Below are 14932 nucleotides of genomic sequence, written 5' to 3' on the forward strand. Positions count from 1 at the left end.
CCTTTTATAGGCATTGAGAATGTTGGAATTTTGGAAATTTCCACAAAATCTGCCATTAAGGAGCCAATAAATCAATTTGATTAAAAAATTAAATAAAATTGATTGGAATTAAAAAAATAAGATAAATGTCCTTAAGAAAAATAATTTTGTGTTGGGCTAAATATTCGTAGGCCCACTTTAGGCTAGTTCGAACATTTCGAGTCGCCCACGTCATGTGGGTGCACTCCAACCCCCACTGGTTTGGACTTGCAACCCCCTTACGTGCGAGGCAAGGTTATAAGCTTAATCATTCAATCATCCTTTAAGAGGGTTCCCATATATAAACACATCTCATACTTGATATTTAACTAATGTGAGATCAAGCCTTTACTTTTCTTCAACAAATATTTCCAAATAGCTTACTTTGAACATCAATTTCTCATTCACCACTCAACCATTTTGAGCATATGATGTATCGTTGTAAAGGTCTCATGGAGTAAAATATGAAACCATAATTTTATGATTCAACTCTCCACCTTTACCTATTAAGAATATGCCTCAAAGTTCCCATAAAATGCAATTTTTCCAACATCATTTTTTTTTCTAAATTTTTTAGCGAAACCTCTCATTTAAGACGTCATCTAAATAGTTGTTTGAAAAAAATTAATAAGGACATCATTCATTCAATACACCATAGCCACTCAACCATCTTTAGGAGGTGGTTCATCTATAAAAACCTATAAGTTTGATGCTGATGCTGATGAGTGTCATCAAGTTATTTCTACTTTTCTTGTGTGTGGCAAGCATTCATTTAGAACAGTTCAAGAACTGAGATTTAGATACATGATGAGTATTGTTAATCCTAATTTTAATACAATAAAACATTTATTATATTTATGTTAATATTTTTAAAATATAAATATTTTTTAATGAGTTACAAAACATTTATTTTAGCATTTTTAGTGCATTTAGTATATTATATATATTTTAAAAAATATTTTTAAATAAAAACTAATCTAAAATAATCAAATATGAGCAAGCCGGATCGGTTCGAGTTTACATTTTTTAAATCAAATCGGATTTGGACAAAAATGTAAGCCCATTTTCTAGACCGATTAGACTTGAATTAAAAAATTGATCTAAATACATTGTATGGATCTAGCCCAAACTTGATCCAGCCCGATGACCTAAGTTTTAACACTTTTTAGATGAATTAATGTAGTAGACTGATGTGATCATTGGGTACATGTCGATAACATCTAGAAGAAATTATAGTGATGTGTTGATTACCATATTATGTTATCTCGAATTTGACATGTTTTTAAACTATAATTTATTGATATATTATATATTTTAAATTTTTATATAAAATAATTTAAAAATTTAATATGAACATGTCAAGTCGATTCAATTTAGCATTTTAATTTAGGCTAGATTTAAATAAAATTTTAAGCTTATTTTTTAAATTAAGTTGGACAGTTACCGATCACAAAATAATAATAATAATAATAATAATAATAATGATAGACACTAATGGTGATAATATTAATGGCAAGAACATTAACAAAAACAAATTAATAAAGCAATTTCCAAGGGAAGTTAATATAACTATACATATGTTGGCTGGAATGATAAAAATTTTCCTTTATGATCCGATAATGTTTAGGAACTCCAAAAGCGATCATGGAATATTTACAGCTAGATGATCGGTTTATTTATATTTACACTGGAATAATATTGTAATTGTTTTCAATTTTTATCTACCAAAAAGAAAAATGAAGGCAATGAAGTTAAAGTAAGAAAATAATACCCACATACTGGAAACGCGTTGATTAGAAACTACAAGATTTGGGCCGCTCCTGAACCTTCTAAAATCTTGGTCTTTTCCCTTTCTATCGTTTTATTCACTTAAATGAAGATAAATTAAAGGGTAAATTTAAAAATAATTATTTTTGTTTAATTCAGATTATATTTTAGTTATTTATATTATCATAACGAGGTAAAATATAATGTGAAGTAAATAAAAATGAACAAAATCTTTCACTTCTCTGTCAAACTGAGCCTTCTGCAAAGCTAACCAAGAGAAGGAGCCTTCTCTTTTGTTTTGAAACCCTAGCCGCCGTGAGCTTTCATCGCCATCAAATCGTCGTCAAGGGTTGTCTCCAACTGTCAACCCTTTTAAGTCGCCCCTCTATTTCTCCTTTTTCAAAACCTTCGATTCGATTTGATTTTGGATTCAAGGCCCTTTCTGTTAAGTTCTTTTTCTCCAGTTCGTTTTTTTCAGGTCACCAAGTGCTCGACGATATTACTCAACGAACAAAACTAGAAGCTGATCATTTTACTCTCTTGATCGGATCACCAACTTTCTTCGGTAAGTGCCTGCTTAATTGGATATGATCTAATATATTATTAAACCAGTAAAAAACTTGAACGATTTAAAATGTGTACTTAAAGATAAATTGCATGATTTAGCTTTTATATGACTGTTTCGGATTAAAAATCGAGTTGATTCTATTAACTCAATTCAAATAATTTGAAATTCGATTTTTTTTCGAATTTTTCGAGTGGAATCGAATTCAATATTAAATTGAAATATGCAGGCAGGGGCCGAAGGGCTTGATTTGTTCTTTTTTACTCTGTCTTTAGTTAATTTGTTCTTTCTAACTTGTAGATATTTCCATGAATTAAAAAAATTATTAATTTTCTGAGCAAAAAGGCTAATAATACCAAGGCATACATCTTTGCATGGTACATTATTTTAGTTTCTGAAACATAGATTTTGTCAATAGAAACTCAGTAAACTGGTTTTCCCTATACTCAGGTGGGATGCGAAAATGCTAAAAATACACAATTAAAAGCTTGAATATTCAAGATTTTTCTCGAGATGGTTTAATCTGTCAATACTTTTGCAAATTTTGATATGTCTCTATACAAGTAAACATCAAGAGTGAGTTCCTTTTTTATTCCGTTTTTATTTGCATGCATGTGCTTGTGCTTGTGCTTGTGCTTGACCAAGTATCATTTGAAATAAAGATTGACCATTTATGAACTTTGATTTCAGTAATCTCAATAAACCATAGATTGTTTTATTCCTTTTTTATTTACATGCATGTGCTTGTGCATGATCAAGTATCATTAAAAGTCTCTATGCACGATAACTTTGATAAGTCAGATTGTTAATGAACCCTGATCTGCTGCTTTAGAATATTTCTATCTCCATAGATTATTGGGTTCTCCTTGCCTAATTTGTAATTTCCTTGCTTGATGTTGAATATTTAAGATATATGGTCTGTACTATGTAGTTTGATAAAGCTTTCTTCAATCTAAGTAAGATCTATTGCTATAATGTAGTAATTATTAGACATGAAGAATTGTGTGCTGTGATGATTTTTTTATTTTGTTACATTCCTTTATATGTAATTTTTTCATTTATCAAATGGACTTGTATCCTTTTCTTTTTTTCTAGGGGTCTGAATAATGGAGTTTTTAACAATGAATTTTTTTCTATGCAGACTTTTTTTTTTTTTGGTAAAATAAGGGTTTAATTTGTCCTTTTTGACTCTGTCTTTAGTTAATTTGTTCTTTTTAACATGTAGACAAGTGATCCAATTCCTAGTCGTCATATAATCATGTTTAAAAACTTTAAATAAAAATATTTTTTAAAAAATTACATAAAAATAAATAACATCAGTCATTGTTTTAATTTAACTCGAACAATTGTATTCAATTCAATTTGAATAACATCTCACTTGACTCGATTCGTAAAAATTTCAAATCAAGTTAGGATGATAAAATAGGATTTGAAAACTTGATTACCTCGAAAATTTTCCATTCGATTCAATTCGGTCGAATGCTCACCCCTAGTGAGAGTTTTCTTTTAGAGTTTCATATTTGACTAGTAATAGTGGCTTATTTTTTAAAAAATCCAATGTACTCATCTTTTGCTTTGATATTGTTAATAATGTAGCAAAAGAAGGTTTCTCTTTTGAGGATGTCGACAGTGTTTGAAGGGGGGCTTCAATTTGTCCTTTGATTGACTTGGCCATTCATATCGACGCAAGGTATCTCTCTACAATCTCATGATTTTGTTTGGAATAACATTGATGTGTGTTGTTTTATTTGATTATTGTTTCTTGTGTGCATGACTGTTAATGTTTATTTGGTCGTGTGTATTCCCCTCATTGAGTGTGTTAGTAATAAGTTGGGAAAGTCAAATCCATCAAGTGAAGGAAAAACTAGTTTGAAAGTAGTCGTTGAAGTCCCTTTTAGTTGAATGGGGTAAGGATAAAGTAAATAAAAAAAGGGAGAAAGTAAAACATAAAAAGAAGTTTTGAAAGTTGTTTTAAAAAATAAAAGAGATAAGGTTATTTTTGTTTATTGTTTTTTTTCATTAAAATGACTATAAATGAAACCCAACTGTACATTAATATAGCTCTCCAAATGCCCAGTAAACAATAAATGGAAACTGATTTTATTTTTATTATAATTTAAAATTCTTAAACTGTTCTTTGTGATTTTTGAAATCCCCTGCTTCATAGGAGACTGATTTCAGGTATGAATCTTTACTTCAACTTTGTCGTTTGCCTTTTCATCTCTGTTTTTAGTTTCAGATCTATGCTTCTTTTCTTGTATTTCAGTGGATTTTAGTTTCAGGTCTCAGTCTGGTTCTTGTTTTTGTTTGTTTATTGTCTAGTATATGTTATTTATTTTCGGATTGCTTGTTTGCCTCTGTTTAAGATGGTTGTGTTATGGTCTATTTGTTTTGTAATTTCTGCTTAGCAGTATACTGTTGGGGGTTGGGATTTTGTGTTTGGGTCTTGCGGCGTGGTAGTTTTTGGGCTTTTCTGCCTGGGTATATGGGTTTGGAGACTGAATCGTGGGTGTGGGTTTTGTGGGCTTTAGGCATGGGTTGGGGGGCTGGGGTTTGGGGTTTTTCAAGTAAAACAAAAATTAAAAATACCTAAATGAAAAGTAAAAAAAAAAAAAAAATTACTACGATGCCTTCACACTGGATTTAGGTTTAAGCAGGCTTTTTCAAGTCGAGAATGCACAGATCGTTGGTTCGGCCATTCATGGGGGTGCGTGGGTTTTCCTCAACCTCCAAGAAAATTGTGGCGTCGGTACTGTTCGAGAGATTACCTGCCATTATTCCCAAATTGGATCCTGTGGTTTATGCATTTCAAGAGTTTTCGTAAGTTTTCATTCTCGTGAGAAAATCTGGGATCTAGGATACCTTAGATTTCTATTGGTTAGCTCATTGATGCAAAAAGGAAGAAAAAAAGCTAAAATATTTTGCTGAAAACAGCATGATTAGTGGTTTATGGCACAAAGTTATTGGCTTTTTTAGTTCAAGTTTTCAGCTACTAATTGGGGTTTTATGGAAATAGCTGAAACTCTTGGGATTTATTTATGTAATTGCTTTTGTTTTATGCAGCTTTCGATGGAGGCAGCAGCATCGACGCAAATATCCTGATGATTTCTTGGACATGTCTAAATCTAGGCAAGTTGTAAATTTGTTATATTAGGGGCATTTATTTGTTTGTTGGGTCTTTCTTTCCAACTTAAGTGGTTACTGACTAAGCATAAAAGTTGTTTATTTTATGCATAGCAATTAAGAAAAAAAAAAAAAAAGGAAAGCAATTGATTTATCCAAATGAATGATTTAGAGTCGTGATTCCTCTGGAGAGCTGATTTGGGGAAAACAATGTAGAGTAATTTAGGCTTAATTGTTTTAAATTGAAAAACAACAGCCTCAAAAGCAATGAAGGTTGTTCGTTTGGATACATTATGTATGTTATGCTCCTCCTTGCTTTGCACTTTCAATGAGTGCATGCATGACTTCAGATTTGCACATTAAGAAAAAGGTGAAGTGCAACAAAGATGATTTTAATTTTCAGCTAATGTAGTGAAATTGTTGTATAACCAGGGGAAAAGGTGATTACCAAATTGACTACGTTCCAGCTCCAAGGATCACTGAAGCTGACAAAATGAATGACAGAAAGTAAGTTGTAGATTTCATATTGCTCATTGGAACTTAATTATCAGGAGACCGTTCTTTGTTTGAAAGAGATCGAATATGTGTTGTCAAGAACTAACAATTTTTGGGAATAACTGGCATGAAATCTGCATTAATAATCTCTAAGAAGCTGACAAAAAGGAATGACGGAAAGAAAGTGGTGCATTTTTAATTGTTCAGTGTAACACTTTTATCTATGGGCTATTCTTTGTTTGATAGAGATCAGATATATGTCATAAGGAACTAATAGTGTATAGGAAGAAATGATCAGAATTGGATCTCAAAGTGCTTTTCTCTTCTAGTTAAAGTATCTATCTCCTTATTTTTACATAAGAGTTTGTGAACGAACAATAAACATCATCCTTAAGAAAAAATTTTCTTCCTCTCGGTGGTTGTGGCCTTGTGTGGATAAAAAGTGAAGTTAGTACATTTGAGCGACTGTTAGTAGTTTAGTACAATATTTTGATTGCGAAAGCTCTGAACTTTGTATTTGTCAAGGTCATTGCAGAGAGCACTTGATACAAGATTGTATCTTCTTCTATATGGTATCAGTAATGCAGCTCCTTGCGGGAAACCTGTGTGGCATTTTCCAGAAAAAGTTTATGATTCAGAGGAGACGTTGCGCAAGGTAATGGTTTTTATGCGTCTTGTTTCTTTTTCTTTTTTGTTTTATCAGTATGATATAAATATGAAATATTTGCAGTGTGCAGAGTCTGCCTTAGCATTCGTACTCGGAGACCTCTCTCACACTTATTTTGTCGGAAATGCTCCCATGGGGCACATGGTTATACAGCAGATGGAGAATGTGCCTGAACCATTTAAGGTATTTCAAGCAAAATGGTTGTATTATTTACCTCTTATATTGATGCAATAATTGTCTTTTAGTCTTTTTAATCAAATGTCAATCTTGTTTGGATGACATACATTCACTTCACTTTTTCCTACATTATGTTTTTTCTTTCTGTCAGCGATTTTTTTTCAAGTCTCAAGTGATTGATACCAACAAGTTCAATATCCAGAAGTGCGAGGATTTCGTTTGGGTGACCAAAGATGAACTCTTGGAGTATTTTCCTGAACAAGCTGAATTTTTTAAGAAGTTGATTATCAGCTGATGGCAAACTGCTTCATTCAGTTTCCAAGCCATACAGGTCTTTCATATAACCCAAATTTGTGGTTTACTTGTAACTTTGCAGTAGTGTCCAAGACTAGAAAACCAAACATCCGAACGTGACTCAATTAGGCAAAAATAACGAAAAGTCCATTGGCTAAGGATGGATTGAATTGTCCAATACTTTTTCTTATGTTGGCGACTATTGATGCATGGTCTTGTTTTATTTTATTACATATTCCTCTCATATCTACTGCAATAATGCTTGCATGGTCTAATATGTATGTGTGCCCTTGATCTTTGGTCTTGGTAGGGTAAATTAAGCAATTTAACTTTGGGTTTTATGCAGTTATAATTGGCTGATCAATTCCAATGTCTACCTTCTTGGATAGTGGGTAAATGTAGATGACTTGATAACCCTATTTTATTCCTTTTTAAGTAGGGGGTACTGAAAATGGTATTTACCATCTAGCATTAGGACTCTCCGTCCACAATGCTGACTTGAAGTAAATGAACATCTCTGCCCTAATCAATTAATCTACTAATTATTGGAATACATTTTTATCATTCGCAAAAAATTTTGGGTTAGGTTAATTTTAAAATGAGCAAATTTAAACACAGTTTTTAAAAATTTTAACAAAACTAAATAAGAACAAATTAAAAAATATATATATGTTGGATCTATTTAATATCACAAATCATTACCTTGATAAAACGAACCACCTTATGATTCAATGAAATCAAATCAATTTATAACAGAGGGATGTTTTTGTTAGCTGAACTGGTCGCGTGGGGCATTAGACTGGATCTTCATGTAAAACGCCTAAATGAAGAAAAAAACTAAAAATTACTACGATACCTTCACAATGGATTTCGGTTTAAGCACGGTTTTTTCAAGTCGAGAATGCACAGATCGTTGGTTCGGCCATTCATGGGGGCACGTGGGTTTTCCTCAACTTCCGAGGAAATTGTGGCGTCGGTATTGTTCGAGAGATTATCCGTTGTTATTCCCAAACTGGATCCTGTGGTTTATGCATTTCAAGAGTTCCCGTAAGTTATAATTCTCGTGAGAATATTTGGGAATGTTCTATCTAGGATACTTTAGATTTCTATTGGTTAGCTTACTTTGGGGCGTTTAATCGGTTAATAGTTATTAATTGGGGTTTTATGGAAGTAGACCATATTAGTATTAATCTTTTACTAAATTTGAACGTTTATGAAAATAAAAAATAAAAGACTTTTAAAAAGGAAGTAAAAGAAAGAAATCGTTAAATTTTTTTTTTTTTGAAATAAAGTCCGTTTAATAATTAGGCTTGAAAGACCAAATTAGAGAAGTCTAAAACAACCCAAAAAAAATTAAAGAAAAAAACAAATAACAAAAAACAAAATAATAGAAAAACAAAAAAAAAATAGAAACAGGGCCGAAAACAAGAACTTTCTTCTCATTTCTGCAGTCTTTCGTGCTCTTTGCAAATCTAAAAACCCTAAAAAATAAATGGCTAAATCCTCTAAATTCCTGCAGAGATTCAACCAGAAGAGGGAGCAAGTTGAGACAGACAACCAGATTACCAAGTTTCTCAACCCAACAACATCATAGAATAGGAATTATGTAGTCGACTGAATAGTCGATTAGAATCAGCCACTTCCAAGATTCTTATTGGCGCGTCTTCAACCCAGAATGAATCCTCATCCTTTCACAAACCTTCAATAGCCATTGCATGAACTGCCACATTCCCTTCTCGTGCAACGAATTGAAATCGACAAGAAGAAAAGTTCCTCGCCAAATTCTTCGCATCCCAGGTGAATGGTTTGGATTCCGAGTAATCTTCGCTTGTTTGTTGTATGTTCCGAATAACCAACTTTAAATACTCTCAAGAATGATGTTTGTGAATCCCAAATCCAGAGCAAATTGGAGCCCATGCAGTACTGCAGTCGCTTCAGTAATCACCACAGATCGAACCAGGTTATGACCTTTAAACCCCGAATCCATTATAAGGCCTTCCTCATTTCTTATGATAAAACATGAAATTGCATGTTTGTTTACAACAAAAAGTCTTGCATCGATGTTAATTTTCACCCACCCTTACGAATGGGACATCCATTTTACCATGGATCGTGGTTTAGGATGCTTTAAAGCCAATGTGCTACCCCAATATTTCATAACAAAACCTCTAATGAAGGTAACAACCCTCTAAAGAAGGTAACAACTTCTTCTGTACTTTACATCTTTTTCTCATGGAGATATTTTTGTTTCTAGAAAACCAAAGTGCCTAAATTGTAATAGCAATCTCATCTTTTCTATTACTGGTTGAATTCTCCAAAAGCTAGTTCAACCACTCGAAAAGTTTGAATTTGCAATTGAACTCGGCCACTAAAAATCTAATTTGGACCAAACTTGCGCAGTAAATAAACAATCACGAACAACGTAGGTAGAGGATTCACAAAGCTATCGGCAACGCGAACATTTGTTATCAGTGATTAATCTCCTAAAATGTAAGTTCTGATAAGTAGGCACATAATTTTTCAAAAATTTCTAGATTAAAATGCGAATTTTTGAAGGACACGCTAAGCTCTATATTTGCTTAAATAACTTTTGCTCATTTAAATTTAAGTTTGGGGGATCCAATAGCATCTTATAACCACTTTTCACAGAATAAATGCTTGAGTTTTCACTAGACCAAACTACTTTATCAAATTGATTAGTAATAGGAATAGGAAGACTCATAATCTAATCAGCTTCTTCCACTGTAAAGGTTGAAAAATGGAAGATTTTGGAGTAGTTCCTTTTTTTTCGTAATTTTTACAATCTAGTCCTATAAGTTCGTTATATGGTTATTATTAACTATATTGAATATTTCATATTATTTCATTATTGAATAATCTTTAAATTGCATTTAGCTATGTTTAAAGAAATAAAAGCGTAATATTATTCGGGCTTTGTGCCTAGCAGGCTTTGTTCCGGTGTATTGAAAGTTAACATCAAATTGAACATTTTTGGTTAATAGTAAATGAAGCTATTATCGAACTTATTAAGCATTCTTGTGCTTATTAGTTTGAATTAGTTTTTGTAGGACTTGTGTCGTTGCTTTGATTGAAATCGACCCGGAAGCTCACACACTATAATCATCATCTCGGTAGTCATTTTGGTTCTTGCTAGTTTGTTTAAGTGGCATGTATTAGGAAAGGTCTTTAGCATTTTGATATTTTTGTGAAGATGTAAATATTGAAAGTTGATATGTTTATGCTTGTTGCTAGTGAATTACATTTGAACTTGTGTGCATAACTAGGTAAACCTTTTGAACCACATATAAGTAGATACTGTACAAATCTTTTTGGTGCAAAGTGTTGGTTCTTAAATACTTCAAACATGTGGTATGAATTAGCTTAGTTTAAAATGAGTTATGATTCTTAATTATGATAAGTTTTTGGACATGTTTAGATGATTTTTGGTTGTATGAAATTGAGGTGCCTTGTGGGCATATTAGTTGGATGAATTTTTGATATATTAAATTGATTATTTCATGCATGAATTGGTATGTTTTGAGGTCTTGAATGTGGGAGCAAAATGCTTGTAGGTACATATTAGAGTTGGAGATGGAAATGACTTGAATTTGGCCAATTTCATGTCTACACGCCCTGAGACACGTGCGTGTATCTCGGTCGTGTGTCCTCTGTAGGTTTTAAAGGCATTCAAGTCAGGTAGTTACACAACCTAGCACACGGCCTAGAACACGGGTGTAACACCCCTCGCTTGTATCCAACGCTAGGATAGGGTTCGTGATGCTACTTGACCTAAACTCAACCAACTGTATAAAACTGGGCCGTGAAATTTCAAAAAATTTAAAAACTTCTCTTTTCACAAGCAATTTGTCTCATATACAGGCTTATGAGGCCCAAAACATATGTTCGGGGTAGTTCGGAACCCAACCGAGAACTCATGAAAAACTTAGAAAATTTCATACATCAAGACCTCACACGCCCGTGTGGATATAGAACACATGACCGTGTGGTAGGGACACGCCCATGTCCTGAACCCGTGTCTGAAAACCTGGACATTCTGCCAAAACCACACGGCCCAAGCACACACCTGTGCCCTATAACCATGTCCTTCAGCCCGTGTACCACTAGCATGCATACTGACTTTATGATATGGCATGGGCACATGCTCGTGTGGCTTGCCCGTGTACTAAAATGACTTTAAAGTTTTAAGTGCAGGGGATGCACGGCCATGACACACACCCATGGGGGTGAGCCGTGTGTCACACACGGTCTAGATACACGCCCGTGTGTCTCACCCGTGTGGACAAACTAGGCTATCTTCCAAGCCATTTTATCACCCATTTTGCACAACTTACACAATATCATTTCAATATGCTAATTCCATCCCAAAAGACATCAATTCATTCAAGAAGAAACATCACATGTATTACCAAAATGAATACTAGCCATCATCTAGCCTTAATACAAAATGGAGGGCTTTATCTTAAGCCAAAATACATGAACAATTTTTTCAATAATACAACTTACTAGTTTAGTCCTATACATGCCACTTTCAAAAATATAAATCAAACTATACCGAATGTTGCGGCTGATAGTGTAATCGATATCTCTAACTTCAAGGGATCCTCGAACAATTTGGCAGTACTGAAAGAAAAGGGAAAGGAAAGAGAGTAAGCATAAAGCTTAGTAAGTTGCATATAAATAAATATACAACAACAATCTCACCATTTGCCATCATGTTTATAGCTCAAAGGTAAACGCAACTTAACTTACTCATTATCATCTACTCGAGTCTCATTTTCTAAATTAAGCTCGTTACTCATGCTTATCGTATAGGTACCTGTAACACTCGTAACATGATTATCCTTTCTTTATCAAAATTGAACTACAACTTTCACCATTGAACCGTTAGGGATATTACTGGATATTTTATGAACCTTCAACATGGAATGAATTGCCGATGCCATGTCCCAGACATGGTCTTATACTGGCTCTCATATATGCGTGCTGATGCATGTCCCAGACATGTCTTACACTAGCACAACTCTTGGCCGATCGTGTCCCGCACCGCCTTACATCGGCTATCTCTGCCGAGGCCGATGCATGTCCCAGACATGTCTTACTCTGGCACTCATAATATGGCTGAAGCATGTCCCAGACATGTCTTACACTAGCCCTCGTCTGGATGCCAATGCCATGTCCCAGACATGGTCTTACACTGACACACAAATCACCCAATGTCTTGGCAGGAATATCTAGTTCATATCCTAAGGTTTCAACGGGATATTTCTACTATCTCAATTATTTCACAGCATTCTCATTTATAACTTAACAACTCGTACAATGGCAATATGAATACTAGTATTAATAATGTAGTTGTACTATTTACATACAACTTACCTCGAATTACAAAAAGTGCTTGACTACACGGCTTAATCGGATTGCTTGGCTTTGCCCCAATTTAGGCTCGGTTTTGGAAAATCTTGATCTATATAAAAATATGCATCCATTTAGTCACTAAACACAATTAGGCATTCATACATTCACAACTTTGGTAAAATGACCATTTTGCCCTTAGGCCTTGGCAAAATGACCATTTTACCCTTATGTTCGAAAATCAATTTTTATCGAATTTCTTCATATTTCAAGCCTATCTAAACTCTTTTTACTACTATAGCAATTCCAAATTCTCACTATTTTACACACTAACCACCCATTTTGCAACTTATACAAAATAGTCCTTTTAGGTGTTTTCATGCTACCACCTTACACAAAAGTTGTTTATAACACAACTAGGACTCATATTCTTCCATAAAAACTCAGAAAACATCACAATTCCTTTCATGACAATATCCTAAACTTTCAATCATTATGCAAAATAGACCCCTCATTTGAAAGCCCATGAAACAAGCATACTAAAAATGTGAAAATCATCAAGAAAATCATCAAGATCACTTACATTATGAGAGGAATATGTTGCTGTAAGTTTTTAGCTTTCAAAAATAAATTTTTTTCTAATATTTTCGGTGGAGAAAGAAGATGAAGAAGAAGGAAATGATAGCTAGGCTTTTAGGCATTGTTCTTTTCACCAAATCATGACATCATCCACCTAATACTTTGACTATTTGTTTAAAATTCATCACATGGCTACCTAGCACTATTAAAAGGGTGTAATTGCCCTTTAAAAGACCTCAATTTTGATCCTCTAGCTATTTAACACATTTGGGTACTAAAATGTAACTTTTGCCTTTTATGCGATTTAGTCCTTTTTCGAAATTGAGCTTGAAAACATTGAAATTAACTCACCAAATTTTTCATGAACTAATAATATCGTACTATAACATCATAAAAATAATAAGAATAATTTTTCTATCCTCGGATCTATGGTCCCGAGACCACTGTTCCAACTAGGCCCTAAATCGGGTTGTTATAATGGGTGTGTGAGACTATTTCGAGAGTTACATGTCCTGGCACATGGGTGTGTGGCTTGGCCATGTGACCCATGTCAGAAAGTTACACGAGCATGGACACGGACTGGGACACGACTGTGTGTCCCTCCTTCGAATGTCCATACGGCTTAAGACACAGGCGCGTGTCTCAGACCTATGAGTCACACGGCCTGACCACACAAGTGCGTGATCCCTGTAGTATGAAATTTTCTATCTTTTTCCATGAAGTTCTAAATGTTTCTGATTTAGTCTCAAATTATTTATAAAGTATTTCTTTGGCCCCGAGGGCTCACATAAGGGATGATTTGCATGTGTTTGAATCAATTATGCTATAATTAATGAAATGTTTAGAATTGAATATTTTAAGTTACAATTTTTATGATAATGCTCCATAACCCTATTTCAACGATTGATACGGGTTAGGGGTGTTACATTTAGTGGTATTAGAGCTATGATTTAGTCAATTTTCAGACTGAACGTAGCATGTTTAAAGTCTAGAAATACATGCCACTTGACTAACTGATAATAGTGTGATAACTTTTGGTTATTTTTGAAATGATCTTATATAGATAAAAAATGTCGTTGGGATCCAATCAAGCAGATTCTGATGAAGTAGAAAGTTTTATTCCACCTACTGATGAGGAAAGTACGCAGAATGAACTTGGAACGCAAGGATCTAGAAGAGTAGCATATGATCCGTTTCTTTGTATTATGCATGACATGCGTGATGCGTAATTAAAGGTAAACTCCACAGTTCCACAATCTCAGTCTCCTCACCCTCAAGGTGCAAGTAAGCAACGTGTTCATAGAGTGACCATTGATAATGTTAGAAAGTGTGGAGCCGTTGAATTTTGTGGTAACGTGAGTGATGACCCAACCAAGGCTGAATATTGGTTAGAACATACTCAAAGGGTACTTGACGAAATGTTGTGTTTCCCTGAAGATTGTTTACGATGTACGATATCATTGTTTAAAGAGGAAGCATTTCAATGGTGGTCTACATTAACAACAGTTGTACAAAAAGAAATAATCAACTGGGACTTCTTTAAGTCTAAATTTCGAAAGAAGTATATTAGTAAGCGCTATTTGGAACAGAAGAATAAGGAATTTCTTAAGTTGAAGCAAGCGAATATGACAGTAGCAGAATATGAGAGACAGTTCGTTCAACTTAGCAAATACACTCGTGAGATAGTGCCTACTATACGTTTTAAGGATGGATTGAAAGATGAGATTAAAATGTTAGTGAGAGCTTTGGAAATCCATGAATTTTTGGTTTTGTCTAATTGAGCCCAGAAAATGAAGGAAATCTATGAAAGTAAAAGATGGAACGAAGAAAAAAGACGTGTATTCAGCAAAAGTGTTGGGTCTAAAGCTTTCTCG

At 33.8% G+C, this 14932-nt stretch overlaps 1 protein-coding gene across 4 annotated transcripts; it reads left to right on the forward strand.

Moving 5' to 3' along the window:
* Positions 1–1774: 1774 nt before the first annotated feature.
* On the forward strand, positions 1775–7365 carry LOC108460770 (54S ribosomal protein L17, mitochondrial-like). Of its 4 annotated transcripts, none has more exons than XM_053027135.1 (9): positions 1775–2350; positions 2801–2926; positions 3947–4040; positions 4998–5170; positions 5414–5479; positions 5906–5980; positions 6494–6623; positions 6699–6818; positions 6964–7365. In XM_053027135.1, the coding sequence occupies exons 4-9, from the start codon at positions 5025–5027 to the stop codon at positions 7105–7107; spliced, it is 681 nt and encodes a 226-aa protein (XP_052883095.1). In that variant the 5' UTR covers positions 1775–2350; positions 2801–2926; positions 3947–4040; positions 4998–5024; the 3' UTR covers positions 7108–7365. The 4 variants fall into 4 exon arrangements, with proteins under 4 accessions (XP_052883095.1, XP_052883096.1, XP_017615895.1 ...); XM_053027136.1 differs by having other exon boundaries at positions 5008–5170; XM_017760406.2 differs by lacking the exon at positions 2801–2926 and having other exon boundaries at positions 1777–2350.
* The last annotated feature ends 7567 nt before the right edge of the window (positions 7366–14932 follow it).

The sequence above is a fragment of the Gossypium arboreum genome, chromosome 4 (genome assembly GCF_025698485.1).
Source record: "Gossypium arboreum isolate Shixiya-1 chromosome 4, ASM2569848v2, whole genome shotgun sequence".
NCBI lineage: Eukaryota > Viridiplantae > Streptophyta > Magnoliopsida > Malvales > Malvaceae > Gossypium > Gossypium arboreum.